We start from the raw sequence: 23,907 nt of genomic DNA on the forward strand, positions 1-23,907 counted from the left end.
ACCTCAACCTCCTGAGAGGAGCCATCCAAAATAGATTGGATAGTCAGGTGATCAGTAGTAGCATCCTTCCACCAAGTAGCAGCACCTTTGTGGCGCGACATAGAGCAGTCCGAAACAAGATGACCCGTAGAGAAGCATTTCTAGCAACGAAAGGGGAGGCCCTCAAAATCTTACAATTGTGTCCAAGGCCTATCCCCCACCATAAGAACAACATCCCCCAAGAGAGGCAAGGAGATGTCAATGTCCACAAGGATGTGGGCAAAGGTAGTGTGGTCCATTGAGGATGTAGCATCATCGACCTTCAAGAATTGGCCAAAAGAGTTACCGATAGCCTCATAGAAAGAGTGCTCCCAAAAATATAGAGAGATATTTGGGAGGCGAACCCAAACTAGACGCACATTAAGTGGTTCAATGAGAGGGTTAAAAGAGGATGACAAGGGCTTAACAAAGAGGGAATGCACTCCCCAAGCCCACAACTTGTCCAAAATGAAATCTTGATCAGGAAGAGAAGTAAAGGAAGCAATGAAAAAGCCTTTAGCACAAGGAAATAGCTCAATATTGTGAGCCACCAAAGGCCTCTAGGATTCACTCACCCAATGATGGAGATCCAGTAGTGAAGGCCAGAGCCTAGAGAATCTGTACACAAGAGCACAACGTTGGTAGAACCCAATGTTGTCCACCACATCCTGTCCACAAGCCACCACATGGGAATTTTTGGCATAGGGAAGAGGACGAAAACCCCCTTGGAGTGTTGGGCAACAAGTCTGGCCACATGAGAAAAGCTACACCTGCAAGTAGAAGAAGAAGGTTTGGGCCATTTCATAGTGCTAACAACATCAACAACAGTCGGTTTGGGAGCATCATCAAGAGCACTAGAAACAACCCCTGAACGGGAAGCCATAGGTGGGGGAGGGCACGAACCCCCCACACAAGCAACACCCACCACAAAAGGCAAAACCCCAACAAGGGGAGCATCACACGACCCAAGAGGAGGTGTCGCGTGGGGAGCACAACCAATGAGGACACCTACAATTCCAACATGAGGTGGAAGGGGCAGGAAAGCGTTAGTATCAAACACAGTAGGAGCGGACGTAGTTGGAAGAGGAGAGTTGTTGCAGGCAAAGACATTTGAAATTGTAGAAAGAGTGGGAGTAGGAATGCCAAACATTTTTTTGTTCATTTCTAATTGTTAAGATGCTTCTTTCCTTTAGATTTCAAGATTTAACATCGATTCTATATAATTTTTAGTTCTAATTTAAATTTTTTTATTTTAATTTTTGATATATATAGGTAATCCCATATCGATTTGTTGTAGGATTTTTTTAATTTTAGATATATATAAAGATAATCCCATATGGATTTTTTGTAGGCTACGTTCATCCATGTTAAAAATCCCAATTTATCATAGAAAAAATGCTTTTGTGACAAGGAAAATCCTAAGGAATAAAATATGACATCAAAATTGTGAACTCATTTGCATCTGCCCACTACATTCCTTCTACAACTTTTTGTTGTAGGCTACGTTCATCCATGTTAAAAAGCCAAATTTATCCTACAAAAAATGCTTTTGTGGCAAGGAAAATACTAAGGAATAAAATATGACATCAAAATTGTGAACTCATTTGCATCTGCCAACTGCATTCCTTCTACAACTTTTTGTCATAGGCTACGTTCATCCATGTTAAAAAGCCAAATTTATCCTAGAAAAAATGGTTTTGTGACAAGGAAAATCCTAAGGAATAAAATATGACATCAAAATTGTGAACTCATTTACATCTGCCAACTGCATTCCTTCTACAACTTTCACTTCCTTGAGTACATTTGGGAAGGATGCCACAATGGGAGTCCTAAAAAAAAGTATGGACATCCATCAAACCTATGAATAGAGGAGAAACCACAAAAAAATGTTGAGAGGAAATAAATGAACATGTAGAAGGATAGTGAGAAAAGCAAAAGAAAACAATTCGACAACTTTCATCATGAACATGTTTTCTTGTGATAAAGGGGGAGCCAGGTCTATGTGAGCTCTTAAAGGGATAAGTAGATGTGTGATGGGAAAAAGGCTAGGACATCCATCAAGAGTAATAAGAAGAGAAGTAGTTGCAACTGGTCTAGTAGATATGTATGCAAATTGTTCAAGCACAGACAAAGCACCGAAACTGCTTGACAAAATACCCAAAAGAAACATGGTATTATGGAATGAAATGAATGTGAGCTACTCGACAAAATACTTGAAAGAAATGTGGTCTTATGGAATGCAATGAATGCAGTATACGCACATTATATTTGTTCAAAATGCTTTTGAAACTATCAAGAAAATGCAATCGATAGGTGTAGAACCAATAGCTACAACCTGTGCTAGTGTTTGCTCTGCCTATGCAATGGAAGCAGAAGAAGAAAGAAACCGATTCGTCATTCTTGAATCACATTTTTCTAGCTTGCACACCACTATGAAAGCTTCTAAATAGGTCATGGACTCAAAGTATAATAGCACAGATGGATGCGGTGTTTTTTTTGGGGAGGTATGTATAATAGCTTATAAAGTGCTTTGCCTTTCCAAGCATATATTCCCATCAATATTAGAAATTGTTTAAACGGAGGCCAACATGACGCATTTATGTTAATTCCACAGAAAAGGAAACCGACAATGATGAACGACAAGGATATCTTGCATCGCCTTGCATTCCTTTTCAAACAGTCTGTGTCGTTGATTTTGAAATATATGAGGTTTATTTCATATAGGATACACCTTCGGCATAAAAATATTAATTTTTTAACTTTGTGGATAAATCTGCATAATTTTGGGAAATGATATTATTGGATAACTTTCCACGACCTTTTTTATAATCATGCAATTCTTAAACAAGGTTAAAGGGAAGAAAACATGCAATGGAAAAAGCATTGTCATTAAATGCAATTAAACGCAAGCAGATGGATGAATGAAGTTTTTTACAGGTGGATAGTTACACGTGGATAGTGTAAAAGTATTAAAATTTGTGAATGGAATATCAATTGTCCCTAGATGTTTAATAATCTTGCATCAATTTCTAGAGGATGTGAACCATTGATCATTAGACTTAACTCATTCACTTCAAATAGGGTACACCTTCAATGTAAATATATAATAATTTTAAAGTGGAATAATATGCAAAATCAATATGGTAAAAGGCTACTTGGTGTTGCTGGTGACATCGTTGAGTCTGCTAGGCTTTGGGTGGTTTGCATACTTTCTTTGGTTTTTTCTTTTATCATTCCACATTTATTGCGGGATATAACAATGGATCCTTCGAACAAGCATCCCAAGAAGTTCGTCCCAAAAGTATTTCACGAGGTATGCATTCTGACACCCCTATGAATATGGTTCTTCCCATCCCTGAGATTGATAATGCTTGTCAATGGCTTGAAAAACATACTTTAATAGGTTAATTTGTTGAGAGGGTCCCCCCTAAAACCATGCTGAGAGATTGGGTTGCCTGCTCCTGGACCCCACATGGGATTCGCTTGGAGGGTGTTCAAAATCTCATCAAGGGTTTTTTTCTTTTTCATTTTACCGAAGTTAACCATGTGCAGGCCATTCTCCAAAATGGTCCTTGGTATCTTTGGTCTTCCTTGTTAGTTTTTCAACCTTGGTCTCAAGATTTTTTTTTGTTTCTGATGATAAAAAGCTTAAAGTTCCTATTTGGGTTGAGTTCCTTGGCTTACCTTTACCATGCTAGAACTTCCTAGGCGACTGAGCCTTTGTGTTTTTATCAAGCCCGAAATATTTCTATCAGTTAGGGATACTCTTTAGAAATATTTTGGTATTGATGTTTTGTGTCTGCAAGAGGTTAAAATTTCCTCTTTCATGTTGTCTGTCACTTATTGTGTGATCTGGCCCAAAGGTTTCCCTTACCCCTCTCTCATCATGAGGCAGGTCGTGGAGGTGCAGTCACTATTCTTGCACCACACTAGCATTCTTATGTGGTGGACCATGGGTCTGATCCGACTCATTGGTCCGTTTTTCTCCTCATGAATGTGGGTAATCATTCTTTTGGGATTATCAACATTTATGCTTCCAATGATGCAATGGAAAGATCTGCCTTGTGGTGATGGATAGTCGATTTGATGCCACCTTCCACTTGGCTCTTATGTGGTGAGTTTAATATGGTGGAGATGACAGAAGATAAGGATGGTGTCCTTCCTTTTAGATGGACAGTTGGTGAGTGAGAAGCTTGGTACTACATGTGAAACAAGTTGGGCCTCTTTGATCCCAATATGTTTCGACATCAATCTTAGATGGTTTGGCATACATGTTGTAACTTATGTGTTGTTTTTGAAAAAGTTTTTAAGAGGCTTGATTGTGCCATGATCTCAGCACAATATTTTTTTCATTTGGCCTCCACATCTCCCTTGCTAGTCTTGCCTTTGTTAGAGGTTACTTTGTCTGATCATTTTCCCATTAAATTCTAGAGTGAGTGGCAAGTGGGTCCGACTAAGCCTTTTAAAGGGCCTAGTCAGAGTTTTTTCTGAATAAGTCGTTGATGACTCATCAGCCCACACTGTCCCATATTCAGCGTGTTTGGAATTTGGAAGCATGTCCTAGTCAATGTACATATTGGATTGTGTGGTGGTGTTGTGCCCTTCAACATACCACCCGCTTTCTCCACATCTATGGCTTACAGTTGGTAATTTCCCGCGATGTTCACATGAGGCTACTTCCTCAAAGCCTTGGCGTTCCATCGACGCTCTTGTTGATAATCATTTCTCTGGCGATCTTCGATCTGAAGTTGCTCAATTGCAACAAAAAAAGAAAATTGTAGACAATTGCATGTTGCCTGGGGTGCCCAAATCAAAGCCAGGCTCCACTGGCTCAAGGCGGGTGATTGTGCTTCAAAGGAGTTTTTTTCAGTGCTTCGTGCCTAACACTCTTTTTAGGGCATTAAAGCTATCAAAGAAGGGGGTCAAGTCCTTTCTGAGCTAACTAATATTTTGCAAGCCTTTATACACCATTATGAGCAGATTTTTGTAGCTCAGCCTCCCACTCCTGAGCGAGATTGTACTCTCCAAGAGTGTCTTGGCTCTGTTCCACGTCGGTTGTCAGTAGAACAAACAACTTTTTGTGATCAGCTGCTCTATTTGGCTGATTTCAAAGAGTCAGTTTTTTCCATGGTGGATGATAAAGCACCTTGTTGTGATGGTTTCCCTGTGAATTTTATAAAGCTCTATGGGATTGTGTGGGACTTGATCTGAAGCTTTCTACTCTAATTCATTGGGCAAGCTTATTAACAAAGGAAATATCAAGTTCATAACTAAATTTGGGGATCCCTTGGATATTTGCAATTAGCGCCTGATCAATTTTCTTCATGTTTATTATAAAATCATTGCTAAAGCCATGGCTTTGGGAATTTGTCACCTTCTTCCTTTGATTGTTTGGCCTGAAAAAACTGGCTTCATTAAGTCCAGGTTTATTCTTGATAATATTATTGCAGTCTAGGAAGGTATGGAGTGGGTGTGGCGATCTAAGAAGAGAGCCCTTTTTCTTAAAATTGATTTTTCCAAGGCTTATGACCATATTGAATGGTCGTTCATCCTGGCTATGTTAAGAGCCTTAGGGTTTGGGTCATGTTTTCCTCAGTTGGTTCAAATACTTTGTGCAGATGCCTTTGCCTGCATCACCATTAATGGCAAACAATCCTCTGTGTTTGGCCTTTTCTGTTCCATTCGATAAGGATGCCCTCTTGCTCCCACTTTGTATGTTCTGGCTACGGAGGGGTTTGGCTATCTACTTGCCAACTCCATTGCTCTAGGTCGTGTTCATGGCATTTCTCTACCAAATTCTTTTTCTCAGCTCGTTAATGGTCATTTCATGGATGATTCCTTACTATATTTGAGGATGAGAATAATATCAAAGAGGCTCTTCACTGCATGAACACTTGTCGCCTTGCCTATGGTTATTCCATTCAATGGCATAAAACTCAATGTTATAGGCAGTTAGTTTCACCCACCCCGTCATGGCTTCTCCTGTTGAACTTTGGAATGATGTTCTCAAATGAATTGAGAAGAATCTAACTTTCTGAGTTACCAAACCCCTTTCCTTGGCAGAGAAATTTCAGATCTGTTCCAAGATCCTCGCGGCTACTCATGTTTACCACTCTTCTTGTTGGGCTCGCACTAAAGCCTCATACTTCAAAACTGGAGAAACTCCTCACATATTTTCTTTGGGCTTCTTCTGAGGAACACATAGGCTTCCATAGAGTCGCTTGGGATTATTGTTGCCTTCCACAAAATTTTGGTGGCCTTGGGTTGATTTCCACCCAATGCCAAAGCCTTTCTCTATATGTTAAATGGATTGTTTGGACCGTCTCTGGCAATGAGGCTTGGAAATCCTTCATCAACATTGTATCTCTTTTGGTTTTCCTCTTCATTTCCCGGCCTGGAAGGAGATCAACTTTCAAACCCTTCTATTTATTCATGAACCAATTTGCATACAGGACACTTTTGCTGCCAAAAGTATCTGGAAAGCCTGGGAGATTGCCAAACCTTGGGTCCATTGGGATGGCTCTAGCTTTAAGAATGTCTTATCCTTCAACCAACACAAACTTTGGTGGTCTTCGCTCATTCAATCACAGGGGCTCTCTCTTGCTCATCTACCTTGGATCAAGGCACCGTGTTTTCACAAAAAGGAATCTGAACTCCTTCTGATCTTTTTTCCAAAGCTTATATGAATTCTCTCTCTTGGGAGGAGCTTAAAAGTAGATATAGTCTCTCTCGATCTGATCATGAGACTTTTTTGGTTCTCCAAGAGGCCCTTCTTGTGGAAATGATACACAAGATTAGCATTCAATCCATCACTCTATGGTGTAAGGATTGGAAATGGTTTCCATTCACTAATTCCCAAAATTATAGACCTCATATGGGTTACAAATGGCTTTCTCCCCATCTCCCCATGGTGGATGCTTTGAATTCCAAGTGGTATTTGCAATCACCCATCTATGTCTGGCAGTGCAAATTTCATAATGTGTGGTCAGTTGTGCTTGAGCCTAAGCTTACACACTTTGCTTGGTGTATTCTTTTCCAGGGCCTTCCTATTGGCTCCCAGTTGGTGCATATGGGAGTCAAAGACACTCGATGTCCCTTCAGTGGGCATCCTGAATCCTTTCAGGACCTCTTTTGGTCTTGCAAGAGGACTTATAATTTCTAGGTCTGGATTCATGTTTTTTTCAAGCCCTTTTGACCTAAACCTTTTTCTTGGCACGTGGTCCTTTTGGGTGATTCTCCCTGATTTCCCAAGAAATACTCTCCTCTCTAGCATGCTTTTAGGGTGGAGTCTAGCATGCTTTTAGGGCGGAGATTCTTTTTATGACTTGGAAGGATAGAAATGCAGTTATTTTTTTGCACAACCCTATGGATACCAATGTTTTGCTTTATTCTAAAGCTCTTATATGCTCAAATGTGCTTTAACAGATTCAAGTTGAAGCAAATAAAGTTGCTCTGGAGGTGGCTCACCTGCAGGTTCTCGTGAGGTTCTCCTCGACCACTGGGGAAACGCCCCTTGTGTTGTGGCTAGGGTTCCTCCTAAAGACCCTTCTTCCCCTCATGGTGGTTTCCCCTCTTGGGGTTGATGGCGAGGGTGGAGCTTTTCTACACAATAGTCTCACTCTCCCAAGGCTTAGGCTACCCCTTGGCGGTCTGGCTATGGGTCTTCTAAAGTTGTGCATCGGTGTTCTGCCTCTCTGCCTCCTTCGGGAGGGGCTAGAGCCTTTGCTGGTGGTGTCAAAGCCTCATAGAGAGGTGGTTCTAGTTGGCCAACCATCGCGCCCTCCAAAGGGTTCCCTTCGCTCGCCCTTGCTGTTTCTCCTTAGTGTTTGGTGGCTCCTGAAGAAGAAAAAGATGACAAAGGTGACGATGGCTGGTCCATTCCTAATGTCACTCCTGATCCTAGTGACAATTGGGGTAAACTTGATGATAATGATCTGCCCCCGCCACATATGGGAATTGCTCTTGCCACTTAGCGGCTTATATGTTGTTATTTGTTTTCTGTTTTGGGATTTCCCTTGTGACTAGTCTTTTTTGATTCAGGGTTTTTTTCCCTATGACTCTCGAGGTGTGATCGTGTGTCCATCCACCTTTTTTTTGTGAATATGTATTCTAATTTCTAATTAATGAAATTTGATGCCCATATTCATCAAAAAAATATATATAACAATACTCAGGCATTCTAAAGTAGAGGCTAATGCCCAAATTCTGGCTTGGAAGTTCTACATTTCAAACTGCTAGTTGGTGACAAGCTGAAATATTTGATGGTTTAACTAGATAAATGCCATTTTTGCCATTAGGCTGAAAATTTGAAGCACATTTTTTGGGCCAAACAAAAATGGAACGTTGTTTTTAATCATATTCCATCTATTTTTTATCATGCTTTATGTTGGAAAGAAGTTGTTTTAGGTCCAAATCTTAAAAAAAATATTGTGGGTGAGTCTATTAGACAATCTATATTATTTAACACTTGGAAAATTAGATGCATGACATTTTTTTATAATCACAAGGTTCATCAAGAAGGAGAGCTTCTAAGGTTACCTTATTCTGAGATCACTTTTCAGATTGTTTTTTTGTGCTCTCAACTACAGGGATGTTCCAAAGAGCAATGGAAGATCCGCAACTTGATAAAATTAAATACTAGCTACTACAACCATACCAAAGCGATGCCTTTTGTTCTAAGCTACTTGAACAAATGCTTAAATTTAGAGTGTAGTGGGTTCTCACCTCTCTGGCTTCTCTTTGGCAAGGTCAAAAGGTAGTTGTGTTATGTTGTGCTATGATGTATGCTCCCTTGGAGCTGTTTAAGTCTTATGATTTTCTATGTTTTCATTCACAGTTGATTCTTTGTGTATTATTTTTCTCCTTATTACTTTATTCACTAAAAAAATATAATAATTAAAAATTATAACAAATATTTTTATTACAAACAATACTCCGACTACATGACACTTATTATTTTCATCCTCATTGCAATCAATATATTAAAGCTTTTCACACATTTACACCTACCCTATTGCAAGACAATTGGAATAGACCTTAAATTTACAAAGAAAGAAACTATCAATATTGAAATGCTGAAATTCTTTGAAGAAAGCCTTTAGTTTGTAAGAGTTCTTCCTTCCTCGGCCATTCTATATGGCAGTAACCAGCAGTATGCACATTTATTCTACTGCAAATAAGCAGGTGTTTGTACTATTGTGTTTAAAAATATTTGTACAGTGATATCTTCCTTCCTCGGCCATTCCATGAGTGCATCAACTAAACATGGAATGCTTCATTTAGTACCATCAATTATAACTCTTAGCGTGGAAAGAGAGATACACTAATGGATCCATGTGACGTTGAGGAAGAATCTCCTAAAGTTGAAGATGAAGTTCCAGCAATTACCGGGCGAGGCGTAGGAATTAAGTCTTTTGAAAGATCCAACAAAGCCGGTGGAGTGGGTAGACCGGAAATCTCTGAATCATTTGTTAACATTGACAAAACATTAAACATGGATGGTCGCTTAGTAGGAGAGCCTTGAGTGCAAAGAAGAGCAATGTGTATAACTCTTAATATTTGTCTTTGCTCGTTTTCAGATAAAGTCTCTAACTGCAGTTTTGGATCAGCAATGCTCAAGCTCTCGTTTGTTTCATATGAATTCCAAGCCTGCATCAATCAAAAATAGATTAACATCATCAATGAGTGTTGCAAATGAAACGAAATAGTATATTTTGTTATTTCCCAGATAAACCCTATAGGAAGATTATTGGCGGGGCAAAAATTACATGCAAAAATTTCCATTTGCAGATTTCAACTTTAAGAGGTATCTGAAATTCAATTCTTAAGTTCTAAAAATCTACGATTCATGTTATGAGATTTCCACAATCCATGCTGTATTCTTTTGAATTTTTCTAGATTCGATTGTATGTATTTTTTTTCCCACAATCGAATCCAGAAAAATTCAAAAGAAATCTATGACTCAACTACTTTCTTGGAAATCAGGTTCAACAGAATGTGATCAAATTCTGTGTTATACCTGATGATCAAGAAAATGTGGATTTAAATATGCTTTTTTAGCTTTTCTATTTGATATGCATTGATTCATATTTTATGATACAAAAGAATCTTCCTCTTAGCTCTCATTGCTATCAAGTATCATGTTTACAAGGATTAAACACCAAGGTTTCCCAGAAGAACACCTATCAAGTGACTGAATTATAGAATTTCTCTCACAATCAAACCCCTTAGCTTCCCAATCCATTTCCAAAACCTTTAGAAACTGTTGTCTTATAAACCGATTGTTATGGAGCTCCCCAGCTCTTCCATTTTTAAATGTACTGTCTTGATGCAGACAACCTCTACTGCTACAACTTAGGTAACCCTATTGCATGTACAGGATTGAAAACAGCAGAATAGAAAACAAATACAGTGTAGATGAGCAATACCAAACAAAAATCAAGCAGACCAGAATCAGAAATGAAAATACAGTAAAGATAAGCAATACCGAACAACTATCAGCAAAAACACAGATCTCTTATTATCAGAAAATGAAAACAACAAAAGCTTTTTTTTTTCTGCTCGCTTAATCTGCCAAAATAGCTCTAAATGGACTGCAAGAATAGCAACAGATAAAAAACTCCTCTTTAAGCTCCTCTCTCTACAGGTCTATCACAGCTGGTTTCAACTTTCTACCATCTACCAAACTATTGAGGCAACGTCTATCCAGCACCGAGAATTTACCATTGATCTAATTTAATAATTAAATGAAAAAAATATTTATTATATTTTATTTTTAATTATTTTAAAAACATGGTCAAATGTAAGTCTGGGTGCTGCATAGACAATGGCAACTATTGATGTCTGTTTTTTTTACCTAGGAAACAGGGTAGTTTTTAGTAAAGAAGCAGAAGTCGTGAAAAAATTGCGATTGTTACCATTAAGGGATTCGGCAGTGGCCACGATTTTTCCCCAAAAAAATTGTGGACCTCATGATTATTAATTAAATTACCTCAATTACCCCTCTAATAACTACCCCAGATGTATTACACTCTATTGTAATTTTTTTTCTCAAAGTTCACTATATAAATAATTGGTTCATTGTTCAAATGAAGGTAGATGGAGCATTGGACAAGCCAAGCAACATTACTACCCACTTATACAAACCATCCTTGGTTTTGAAGGCGGTCTTCCACTCATCTCCTTCGTGAATAATCACTTTTGAGGACAACTTTTGAGAAGATCTTGGTACTTGACAAACAATCTAATATGTCATTCATTCATGGTAATGGATATTGGTGCTTCACAATGAACTTTTTAATGTTTTAAAGGCTCTAGAGTGCATATATAACCTCCTTTCTTGGGGGAGAGCAAAGCAGGTGTGTCACACAGACTCATGCTTCCCTTACGAATCCCTTGTCCAATAATTCAGTAATCTGCTACTTCATTTCCTCATTATCTAGAGGAGTGAATCTATAAGCAACTTGATTTGGGAGATTGGCAGCTTGATGCATCACACTCTACTGTAATTTGTTTTATCAAAGCCTGGTATAGTTAGGTGAAAATACTTGAATTAATTGTTCACATGCAAGAAGCCATATCATTGGGCAAGCCAATAGCACTGTCCATTTATATAAACCATCCTTGGTTTCGAAGGTAGTCTTCCATTGAGCTCCTTACGAATTTGAATTCAATGATAATTGTGTTCGAGGTCAATTTTGGAGAAGATATCGACGACTTGAGATGAAATCTGAGATATCATCCATTCTTGTCAATAAGTATTGGTACTTCATAGCGATTTTTTGAAGGCTCTAGAATCTATACATAACCTCCATTTCCCTCTTTTCTTCAGGGAGAGAAAAGAAGCTAACGCACATGAACTTAGCTTTCCCTGACAAATTTTGGGAGATTGGCAGTTGGAATTAAATGAATTTGATGGACGATGCCCTATGGAGGAGACAAACCAGCTGGTAAATTTGATGAGTCAAATCTGAATATTGATTTAGCAATTTCTGCACTTCTAATGGGACCTCTTGCTGACTAGACGTTGCCTTTTCTCTAAAAGATCAAATATATCCTTTAGAGAGACTCAAAAACTCACTCCTTCTAGCCCACCATAAACAAGGATAGAGCTATGTTTTAGTCAAGCCTTCTTTAGAGGGTTTCAAAATGTGTTGTTTCCCCTCTTGTTGTATCTATAAGTATTTTGTCTGCCATGGTGGACTGCGTTTCTGTCATATTCCCAGGGCTCGCCTAGTAACAAGTGGCAAACATCCATAGGTACTATATCACAGAGTACCTTATCTTACTAGTACCTATGAAATTTTCTATTGATCCACCACCTATTATCACTTTTCCGTACCTTTCCTTGACACTTTGCATCTAGTCTAAAATATGTTATTATCCAATCATTGTTTGTAGATGGTTTGTTTCCTTCCACCAAGGTCCTTCATAGCATCATATTTTCTCCAGTGTCAGCCTCTAGTTCAATGGCCTGTGGCTCCTCTTCTTCTATTGGCATTGCTCTTTTTGAATTTTTATGATTTATTGGGAAATCTTGAGCTTTGTGAGCTTCATTGTATATGAAGCATCTTAAGGGCTTCCAATCTCCAAAAGATTGTCATCATCATGCCCTGCCTCTAGGGCCCTCCCTTCCTCTAAAGTCAGGTTTCACATTTCCCTTGGGCTCTTCTCATTTGGAGGAACTTTCTTTTCTTTATTAAAGTTGCTATCACCCTTCTTATTTGCCATTTGCTCTTCCAATTTAGTTTTCTCTCTGCTTTTAAGGCATGTTCATATGTCTCATCCAAGGGACCTTTACTAAGGCTAGTTTATCTTGAAGCTAAAACCTTAGGACATTAACATACCTATCTACTTCTCGCTCTTCATTCTCTTTTATATTAGTTTGGGTTTGCACCATCATAAATTGTTCTATATAGCTTTGTACCAATTGACCCCTTTGCCTTAAGTTTTGAAATTCTTTGAACAGAGCATCCAGAAATCTATCACAAAAAGAATCTAGCTCTTAAGGTGTTTCAAAATCTTGGGCTACAGCCTGATTTGTGCTTTCCCTATCTTTCCTAGAACTTAACAAATTCTCCCACCATAGAGCATCACGAGACTTCAATTTTCACCTTTTTATGATTATCTTTATCAATGTTTTCCATCTCAAAATACCTCTCCACTCCAACTCTTGGACCTAGTCTGTGAATAAATCTGAGGTGAATTCACCTTTAAAATCTGAAATTTCAACCTTCACTTTAGATCATTGTTTGGACATAGCTTCAATGAATGTTCTACTGCCCTAGATGCATTTGACTCATCTTAATTTATTATGGCTTCAATGGCTTCTAATCTCCTAAGCCATTCTTCACCATTATTTATCTATGGCCCTAGATTCCTTCTGCATCTTGCCCCTCAGTTCAGATGGATTCCCCCTTCCTTTGGGTCATCTTTGTTTGATTGATCCTAAATTGATGCAAACAACCTCTATTGCTGCAAATTCAATAATCCTGTTCCAGGTATAGAATTGAACACAACAGACTAGAAGAGAAATATAGTGTAGGTGAGCAATATCAAACATAAATTGAGAACAGCAGAATCAAAAGTGAAAATACAGTGAAGATAAGCAATACCAAACAGTTATCAGAAATTACAAAGAATTCTTATTATCCGAAAATGAAAACTACAGAAACCATTTTATTTGTCCCCGCTAAGTCTGCCAAAATGCCTCTATATGAACTGCTTGAATAACAACATACAAAAACCCCTTTTCTAGCTCCTCTCTGTATAAATCTATCACAGCTTGTCTCTTCCATCAACCAAACTATCGACACTTATTTATTTTTCCCCAAGAAACAGGACAGTTTCTAACTACTACTGTTGCCCCACCATCCTCCCCCTCCCCATTTTCTCAACTAAACTTAAAATATGGGAAGAGACATTTAGTTAGTCCCAGTTTTGGTGGTGCATCGTTTATCTACAATCTATCAAATTGTCATTACTTTTTTCGGAACTACCAATAAAATACAATGTAGATTGAGGAGAGAAACTACTTACATGAAAATAACTAAAACACTCAATTATTCTCAAAGAAAGAATACGTAATAGTTAATACTATCTGCTAGCTTCTCTCTTGAAGCTCAGCGAGCTTACAGCTTCGCGTGTTTGAATCCAAATGCCAATGTTCCATCCTTAAGAATAATATCAACGTTTGCCTTCACGTCGGATCATTCTCTAAATGGCATTGGTAGACTCGATCTTCGAGACACATCTCACACTCCATGATGATCAACATTGGATTGTACTTTTTAGTTAGCTATTTTCATGATGATCAACATCGGATTGTACCTTTTAGTTAGCTGTTTTGATACTTCCACAATGTTGTAGGTGATTATTTTCTGGTAATATTCTACTTGTATGGTCATTCTTGCCTATTTCAGTTATTTGTGGACACCAGTATAAATTTTTATATTATAGAAACTAATATTATAATTTATATCATTGTATGTATGATTTTAATTCCAATAGATTCTACAAAACGTCCACCAGACTAATGGTGAACACCATTTCATTTCATATGTTGCGTCATAAATTTAAGAAGCATACATACCCATTGCAAAAGAAGCTCCATGGGATGCGGAATTCCAGTATTGCTGCATTTCTTTCCACTCACAGTCTCTAGGACAATCACTCCGTAGCTATAAACATCTACTTTTTGTGTTAATAGGCCATGCACAGCATATTCAGGAGCAGTATATCCACTGTAATTAATAAAAAAGTGTGAGTTTGCGAGATTCTATAGTACTTGGAGTGTTACAATGCAAACTTACGTCAGTAACTAAGAAAGACAATAAATTATACTGTAGTCCATAAATGGTAAAAGCATCTCAAAGGGCAGTGAAAATACTGCTAGCTTAGAACAAGAGGAGCACTTCATGCATTTCCAGAGGAAAAGTAAATCAGTTAGTTAATGACTTACATGGTTCCACCCACCCTGGTTGTAAGATGTGTCTTATCTTCTGGGAAAAATTTGGCCAGTCCAAAATCTGCTATTTTAGGTTGCAGGTTTTCATCAAGAAGGATGTTGGGAGTTTTGATATCTCTGTGTACAATGGGAAAGTGAGATTGTTCATGCAAATATACAAGACCACGAGCAGTGCCTGTTATTATTTTGAAACGATCTATCCATTTGAGATGAATTCCCCCCTCCCCTGTTTGTTTCCAGAGTTTCAGTCACCATGGAAAGAGAGTATGAAATAGTATACTTGGAAATCATTTTTTTAAAGAAGCGAGTTGAACTCATTACCAAACAAATGCTGGTCAAGGCTCCTGTTTGGCATAAACTCATAAACTAGGAATCGCTCCTGCCCCTTACTGCAACACCCAAGCAAACGGATGAGATTTCTATGAAGAAAACCACTAACAATCTTAATTTCTGTAAGGAATTCCTCCATTGCTTGTGTTGATTGTGTCACAAAGAGCTTCTTAACAACAATCTCTTTTCCATCTTTGAGTGTCCCCTGCAAATAAGTTCATGGTTCATTCAGTAAAACATCTTCTAAATATCATTGTTCACTTGAAAATTTAGCACCACCTGCTCCTACGATTTATCTAGCAATCTGAAGAAGCAGATGTATGAACATAGAAAATTAGAATATCATGGAATTTTGGTGATGTATGTGTAAGCTATGTAGCCAAGGAGTAGTGTGAACGTAAAACACTTGAGAATTACCGCTCTGGAAGGTAAGAAAGAAGGAAACTGTGTTAATTTCCACAAGTAATTGAAATAGGTCAATTCGAAATCAAAACTACAGAATAAGGAAGAGATAGGACTGGTTTACATTAACTTGAATATTTAACTAATGGGGAAACACACTAAGAAGAGTACAACCATTGCAAGTAGAAGAAAAACAAAATGAACTGTTTAGGTAGTCTACTGAACCTGCCTTCCAAACGGCTAGTATGAATTGAATAAACTATGTACTTTCGTGGTGTATGCACTAAGGTGTTATTTGCACACAACTTAGGAAAGTGGTGGAAGCATATTCCAGATATATCTACCGACTGCTTAAAGTTTTACCTTATAAACTTCAGCAAAACCTCCTTGCCCAAGTTTGTTTGCAGCACAGAAGCCTTCAGTTGCTTCTTGAAAAACTTCATAATTGTAATTGAAATTAATAATTGCAGGTTCTATTTTCACTTTCAAAATGTTAGAGCTGACAGAAATGGCAACTGTAACTAACTAATGAACTGATATTTTTTCAAATGTGTACATACCTAGACCTGTACCTGATTTATGTCTTCTTAGCTGTCTAATGCGAAACCTGAAGAAGAAAAAGAACAAGAAACATAGGAGAGCTGCTCCTCCTATGCTTCCCAACAATATGGGTATTAGTTTTTAAGATTTGCTTCCTCCTCCAGTGGATATTGATGTTATGTCACATGTTAGATTTGTTCCAGGGTCTACGCCAAGTAGCTGACAGTAATATAGGCGACAGTAATATTTGTAGCTGTCAACCTCAAGGAAACATCCCGAGGGCTATCACATGCCGCCATATCTAGACTTTTAACAGTTTCTATGAAGCCCTGTCCAGAAACAATGGCAGTGTGACAGTCAGAACTGATCATCCATAACCAGAGGGAAGCCTTGAAGGAGATTGTAGAGTTAGTGGATACAAGGTGGTTGTTTTAGTAAGTCCAAATTGAGGTAAGACCCTGCACGTCCATACATGTAGTTCCTGTACAAAGATAAGTAACCACTAATACGGTTAATATTACAAGAGTTGGAGCCTTTCAATCCTGTCTGATATGTATAAGGATCCAAATTCAAATTCCTACAGTTCTGTGTGCATACCTCCTTGTAAACCAGTTTGGTCTTTTGGTATGGATTTACATTTGAACCTAATTTAAAGTTCTAATGAATTAATTCAGAAATTTAAGTCCTAAATATAACCGAGCAAACTATGCCGGACGACACTTTCTATGCATAGGCAGTGTTTGATTCCCTTTAAACTTGAGATTATTGAGTAGATTTCTACCTTTTGAAAGTTCTATAGATTATAAGTTCATTACTTTCACAATTAATTTAATTTTGTAGTAATATTGGCAACTAATGAAAATAGATCAATGAACTGCAAGTGCAAGAAAACTTGCCAAACTTAATTGTAATGGATCACGCGCATGATAACTCCTTCCATCAGCACAGGGATACTCAGTGATCGTCTGAGGAGGTATTGGAAGTCTGAGCAGTACATGGACCTTCCCTGCAACCTTCTCCACAGTAGTCTTTGGTCATGTTTCCACAGTACCCACAATTTTAACAACAGGGTATAAACCCAGCTGAGGTAGATTCCCACAGAGATCATCTTTATCTATAACCAGGTAATAATTCTAGTCTAGAATGTAGTCATCAGTTGTGTTATACATGTAAAAACAATTTTGGGTGATTTTTATATCTGTTTAGTCAAGCAGGGCAAGTGAAAATATTTATTGAATCTTTTTAATCACTTAATCAATGATATCTTTTATTGTAGAGAGCATCTATTAATCAATGATATATATTATCAACTTTCCACAATCTATACAGTTTCTTGCTTTGACTATACAGTTTCTTGCTTTGACTTTTAGATTTAAGTGTGTAAATTTTTGCATTAATCTATTAATTGAATATGTTCAATAATTGTGATAGTATTTATTAGATCAAGAGAGGATATTTATACATTCAATTTTTTTACTAGCTTTACCAATCATATATAGAATTAAAATCTTTGAATGAAATTTCTATTGTTTTACATGATTATATAAATCTTATTTTTCTTTTAGCATAGAAATATAGCATAGAAAAATTAATTAAATGAAATATATTATTTTACATTTGAAAAATATTAATAAATAAATATAAACAGATTTCACAAACATTTACATTTTCCCTTCTATACATCTGACAACCGTGGCGGTATTCATGTTGTGGGATGCCACAAGCTTATTGGCTGAAATGGATTATATAGACATGGTCAAATGTTTTTATTTAAGTTTTATAAATTAAAATATTTGAAAATAATTTTTTAAAAGGTTAATTTATTAATATTATTAAAATAGATTTTAGTGTTGAATTATTATATTCATGATAAATAAATCAATTTATTTAAAGGAAATTTAATTAATATTCATTTTGATAATGATTAATTTTACTTTTTAATTGATTAACATTGAGAAAGTCTTAATTGAAAGACTTCATTTCTAGTTTGAAATAAATTTAGACACAATATTTTTTTTTTAATAGATTAATAACTGCAGAGGGGCAACACCCTTGTATTAATCAAACCCCCTACCAATGCTCCAATAGAAAAAAATTAGATACAATATTTTACTTATAATAGATGGAAGATTAAAGCAATGAAAATACCTCATCCTATTTGTAGAAGAATATAAACACAATATATTACATACCTACATTATAAAATTTAAAATTTGAAGTTAAAGAGATCACCTCAATATTTGAATTATATAGGTTGAGATTAATGAGCTATCTAAAGACTCTATAATTATTATGAAAGTAAAATAAATTAATAATAAACAAAATGATCTAATATTTCAATATTTATGTTCAAGGTATGAATGCATAGAGTCCACATGCATGAATAGTTCCCTCATCCATTCCAACAAATTGGTGGCCCTCTTTTTTCATACATTCATGACTTCATTTCATATAAAAAATTTATTTAGTTTTTAAAGTTTTTGCCTTTTATTTAAAACTTGATAAACAATTTGAAACTTAATCGTATTCAATATGTTTTTTTTTGCTTGATAATATGTGTTTTTTATTAAAAATAGAAAGAAAGTACATCCACGAAGATTCTAAACTTCTAGACAAAAAGAAAAAACTTCACAAAACCACCCTACTCGAAAACAAATCCGTACAAACTAAAAACCTCCAAAAAATTCAGTACCCATCAGCCAAATTCGCATTCAGGATTTAGTTTTCAGATAGGAATATACAAATCCCATGAAGCTACCCTATTGCTACAAGTGCAAAAATAAAAGTATACAAGCCAATCAAAACCAAACCATAAACAATTTTACTGCGATGCCCAAACTTTTAGGCAAAAACGCAACAATTTTTTTTTTATAACACTAAATTACTAAGATGTGATAACTTAATTAGTTTCACTAAAAAGATATCTCAAGTGTCAATATGAATGGGTCTCTAATATGAGCGATAATTTAAGTTGTTTAATTAGAAGGCTAAGAAATTTTTATTTTTTTTCCAAAGCGATTAATTAATTAACAATATTTTTAATTATTTAACATGTACAATAATTCCAATTAAGGCTGAATAATTTAAACCTATGAAATCAACAGAACTTTAATAATTAATTATTTGCTCAATTAGCCATCTTCAATTTTGATTAAATTTAGAGTTAGTATTGTGTCCTTATAATATTTAAATAATTCCAAAAATATATTAAATTAACATTAATAAAATTTCATTGTATTAATTACGCCGAAGGCATCTCCTACTATGGAATGTACAACTTGAATTTTGAAATCAATGATGGAAACTGTTCAAGAGGCTATGTAAGATGATGCAAGCCATCTTGACCGTGGATTTTCTTTGTTTGTCATTGGCTGGTATGACCTGCAGTGTACCTTCTTTTTACAGCTTCAGAACACCATTCTTGTTTTTCACTAGGCTCTTCCTATTAGCCACCCAAACAATGATCTTCTCAGCTATGTTGGCATAACAGATGCCAAGATACCAGTTATTGCTTCCAGTTGGGCTGAAAAAACCTAATTCAAATGTGCCATTCTTTGAAATTATTGTCTGATTACCAGTAAGCTAGGCACCCAAGGAAAGAGAGAACTTCCATGTGTTTGTATATTTGCTTTACTTTAGCCATCAAAGAAACACAATGGGAAACTAAAAACGAAGTATATTCTTCTCTTTATTTGGCCCATGGTAGATGGAATCTCCAGAGCAAGCCACATTGATTTTCCCAAGATGGAGGTGAAGTAAATCCGATTTCTGCAAAAAGTGGGCATGTGATTGATTTTCAAGATATGTAAAGATTAAACAATAATGTAGTAACAAGAAACATTAATTACATTCAATTGAAACACTAATAAGGAAACAATAGTGTAGTGATTATTGTTTATATTAAAAATTAATTACCTTCAATTCAAACACTAACAAGTGCTGCAGAGCAGCGAAGTTCCTGCCAAAGAAGGGAAGACCCCTTTTGTTTTTGTTTGTTTTGTAACAATGTAAAATTAATTCTAACATTCTAATACCTAACTTGATTAAATTATCCCCTTTTGTTTTTGTATGTTTTGTTTTCTAAAACTGTAAAATTAATTCTAACATTGTAATACCTAACTTCATTACCGATAAATTCTCCAACATCCCCTAGCTAGACATGAGCCTAGTTCTAAAATGAGACACTATGCAATAGTGTGCCAACACAATAGCAAACAATAATGTTCAGAGCTCATGTCATGCTATATTAGCAACTACTCCATATGCGTCTCTTATATTATTTTTTTAAATCATACTAATGATGTATTGTTATCCAGATGCAGCTTTGGTAATCTGGTACAAAATTCAAGTTGTGTCCCCCAAAAGTAAAAACATAGCCATTATAGAGAAAAAAATTCTAAAATAGGCATAAAATGACTCTCTCTGCACACATGTAGTTCATCTAGAACTTGAGTCTTGTAAGTGAAAATTATGTTTTTGGGTATAGGGTTTTGTATTTTCTCATGGAACAAACTAAATCAATTCTATTTGTTGGCTTGGCATCGTGCACCTTATTTGTCTCCTCTGATGGGGTATTCACAAATGTGCCATTCATTGATTTTATTGTTTACTCTATTTTTTAGGAGTTTGCTTAAATTATATCTATTACTAATAGCTCAGATTTTTGTTATGTTATATCAAGATATTTTGGTAGCAATTTTGAAACACAATAATCTAGTTTAAAATTCAATAATCTATATTTTTAAATGACTAATATGTAGAGACGCAAAGTTGTAGTATAGAAACAAATCTTTATGCAAATATGATATTTGATTCCAATTAATGCATTCCTGTAGGAAGCAATGTAGAAATGACTTCTTGAAATGGGACTAATTTATACAAGTGAATTGTATATTGAATAATCATCAATAGACATGTACAATATTTTCTATTTAATAATTATAATTTAACGATAAAGAGAAACAAGAAAGTACATTCAGCTGATCCAACCACATAGGATATACACTCATTCATAATAATTTGGAAAACTATATTGGGAAAAAATGAGAGAAACCTGATTTTTTCGCATATGCAAAATGCAGGTGAGAAAACAAGTTAGAGTATATACTTGATTGATAATAACTATTTGATGGCCGTATGGCTGTAAAAGTTTCATGAGATGCAACCAACTGCATATGTGCCCAAAATAAAGAATCTTCTTTCACTGATGCTTTTGAAGAATACACATGACCAAAGAATAACATACATGCTTCGCCAAAAAAAATCAAGGCATACATGCTGTACACTAGATATTGAAGTTTCCCAAATAAAATCTGTCAAGTATGTCATTGATAATATATGATATTAAGGATTCTAAAATATCCTATATAGACAGTCAAATTTTTAATTTAAATTCTCAGTCAAAGAAGGCCTCTGTACTTGGCTTATCAAAATTTTAACATTTATAATGAGTATGGAATAAAAAATAAAAAATGTTGTTACTGGGCAAATTTAGTGGAAGTTACGCAGCGGAAAAGAGAAGCAATTAGCCAATTAGAATGCTGCTAAATAGCTTAAATGGTTTTGCATCAACTATTTGACGGACGAAGGAAATTGTACCCATGATTCCCACAAATGCGGAAATGATCATGATTAGATTGTTGATTGAGAAAATCATAGAAGCATGAGCTGGCCTGAAACTTATATTATAAAGCAACATTGAAAGGATAAAATTCAAAGGAATAAACCCAATAGCCCCACCAAGAAGGTAGCATGGCTGCAACAAGTGTTTTTGTTACAATGCTATGGCAGATAGGTATGAAAAAACAAGGTCTATTAGATGTTTAACGGTACCCAACAATAATATTGACTCATGGAACATTTAAATTGCCAATAGAAATGCCAAATGGACTTATGAAAATGCAACAAGTGGTTGCAAAGTCAACCTCCTAAATCCTTTCTACCATCCCAGCAAGCTATACCAAAATGGGGGCAAGAATCGATTTATAAGAATTCATGAAAGCATAGTGAATAAACGATTTCTAGTATCTACGTTATCGTTGCAAATGCTATAATGAGAAATAAATACAAAATCTGGAAGTGTAGGAAGGGTAAGAAAACTATTTAAATGCTTCACAGAGCCATAGTCTGATGCTATATAATCCTTCATTAGATAGACTTGGGTACTTAGCAAACCAAGAGAGCATGTGATATGGTTCAACAACCAGGCTTACCATAAAATCTATAGGAGAATATGACAATGAGCTTAGGCAAACCTGGAGTTAACTACTGTAAGAACATGACAAGATGAGAGAGAAGATGTATGTCAAAACTAAGAGTATAGTTATAGGAACAACTTACACTATAAATTTTTCAAGGCACACAGGGATGGTGGTCATTTTTACAGCTATTCCAGTCTTTGAGCCCCGCCAACCCGTTCTGCAAGCAACCCTTTCTAAAAACAGAGAGCATCTTGTAAAATACCTGAAATAAAATAACATTCCAACAACATAAATCCCAATTGTTCGAGTGTAGAGAGCCCTAAACAAGATAAAGAAAGAATATACCTATAGGCGATTGAAGAGAGAAACTGCCTATGGCCACAAGCCCTATTGCAAAATAAATCCTTTTCCCAGTGCTTGAACCGATACATGGAAATAGTCCAGCTATAAAATGTGATTGATCATCTTCTCCTTTGAGTTGATTCATGAAAAGTAGATGCAATTAAATCAATACAAGGAAAAAAATAATACACAGACTGACCCAACCATTCAATCTGGCATAAACATTTCAGCTGCATGAAAAGTGAGAAACATCTTTACCAGGGACGTAGGCTCAGAAGAAAAATTTACTCGAACATGGAGACATCTGAGCAAAAACAATGGCTTGTACGCTCCTCTACATGAAGACATGAGCATGCTAATTACTTGCCACGCGTTCTAAAATCCTAATCGCCAACTGTAGAAACGATTAATTATCTTTATCTTATCTATCTTCTGGACCAGCTCACTGCCAGAGACCTTATTTGACGTAGGTTCTCTAGGGTTGAATTCTGTGAATTCTTCTGCATGTCGTCTCCCATGCGAATCAAATGTGGCCAAAAAGGTTGAATTCTGTGAATGCTTCAGGTTGCTTCCCATGCTAATCAAATGTGACCAAAAAAGTTTGGTACCCAAAATTTGGGTAAAAAATATGCAACTTCTATATTAGACATTGACAAAATGAAATAAATCCAACAAATCTTAGCGATGTTATTGGTGGGACAACAAAAGTTTAATCACCTTTTAATGTTTTAAGCCTTCGCAATAGTTGCAGCAGGCAGGAACTATAAATCATGTCTTTATTAAAAAAAAACATTACATTATCATCTCGCACCTGTGTCCTGCATGCCCAAAACGAAAACCCTAATAGCCATCTGTCTACAAACTTTGTTCCTCGCACCCACAAAACTTGTTTTGTGTGTGTCTTGTTTGCGAAAATGAGCATTCTCTTGCATTGGGGTCTACAATGCCTTCATATCCGCCATCTACAGTCTGCCAACGCTCCCACTTTGCAGACAATGGTTAAAAACGGATCACATATCTCTATCAAAGGTGGAATTAGACTTAGGATAGCTTTGAAATAAGAATAAATCAACCACGCTATTGGTCATACAAACACATGATTATTAACTA

At 36.2% G+C, this 23,907-nt stretch overlaps 2 protein-coding genes across 2 annotated transcripts; both read right to left on the reverse strand.

Annotated features, from left to right (window-relative positions):
• Positions 1-9,310: 9,310 nt before the first annotated feature.
• On the reverse strand, positions 9,311-15,476 carry LOC131857325 (putative cysteine-rich receptor-like protein kinase 12). Its single transcript, XM_059209659.1, has 3 exons — positions 14,978-15,476; positions 14,609-14,759; positions 9,311-9,666 (listed from the first exon to the last, which is right to left on the reverse strand). The coding sequence occupies exons 2-3, from the start codon at positions 14,627-14,629 to the stop codon at positions 9,319-9,321; spliced, it is 369 nt and encodes a 122-aa protein (XP_059065642.1). The 5' UTR covers positions 14,630-14,759; positions 14,978-15,476; the 3' UTR covers positions 9,311-9,318.
• LOC131857356 (probable LRR receptor-like serine/threonine-protein kinase At1g56140) lies at positions 14,974-23,373 on the reverse strand. The gene is made up of 6 exons (XM_059209792.1): positions 23,189-23,373; positions 22,618-22,717; positions 16,466-16,584; positions 16,079-16,214; positions 15,305-15,518; positions 14,974-15,209 (listed from the first exon to the last, which is right to left on the reverse strand). The coding sequence occupies exons 1-6, from the start codon at positions 23,371-23,373 to the stop codon at positions 14,974-14,976; spliced, it is 990 nt and encodes a 329-aa protein (XP_059065775.1).
• Positions 23,374-23,907: the final 534 nt, after the last annotated feature.

This window comes from Cryptomeria japonica, chromosome 8 (genome assembly GCF_030272615.1).
Source record: "Cryptomeria japonica chromosome 8, Sugi_1.0, whole genome shotgun sequence".
NCBI classification, from domain to species: Eukaryota; Viridiplantae; Streptophyta; class Pinopsida; order Cupressales; family Cupressaceae; genus Cryptomeria; species Cryptomeria japonica.

What these genes read in the sequence shown, in the direction of transcription:
- LOC131857325 (XM_059209659.1), bottom strand. Translation starts at nt 14,629, where the DNA reads ATGGAGCTTCTTTTGCAATGG. An exon ending in TGGAGCTTCTTTTGCAATGG is followed by an intron (nt 9,667 to 14,608) that starts GTATGTATGCTT and finishes TGATTGATGCAG; the next exon opens with GCTTGGAATTCATATGAAAC.
- LOC131857356 (XM_059209792.1), bottom strand. Translation starts at nt 23,373, where the DNA reads ATGGGAAGCAACCTGAAGCATTCACAGAATTCAACCTTTTTGGCCACA. An exon ending in ATTACTGTCAGCTACTTGGC is followed by an intron (nt 16,215 to 16,465) that starts GTAGACCCTGGA and finishes CATTTCTGTCAG; the next exon opens with CTCTAACATTTTGAAAGTGA. An exon ending in CCTTGACCAGCATTTGTTTG is followed by an intron (nt 15,210 to 15,304) that starts GTAATGAGTTCA and finishes GGAAACAAACAG; the next exon opens with GGGAGGGGGGAATTCATCTC.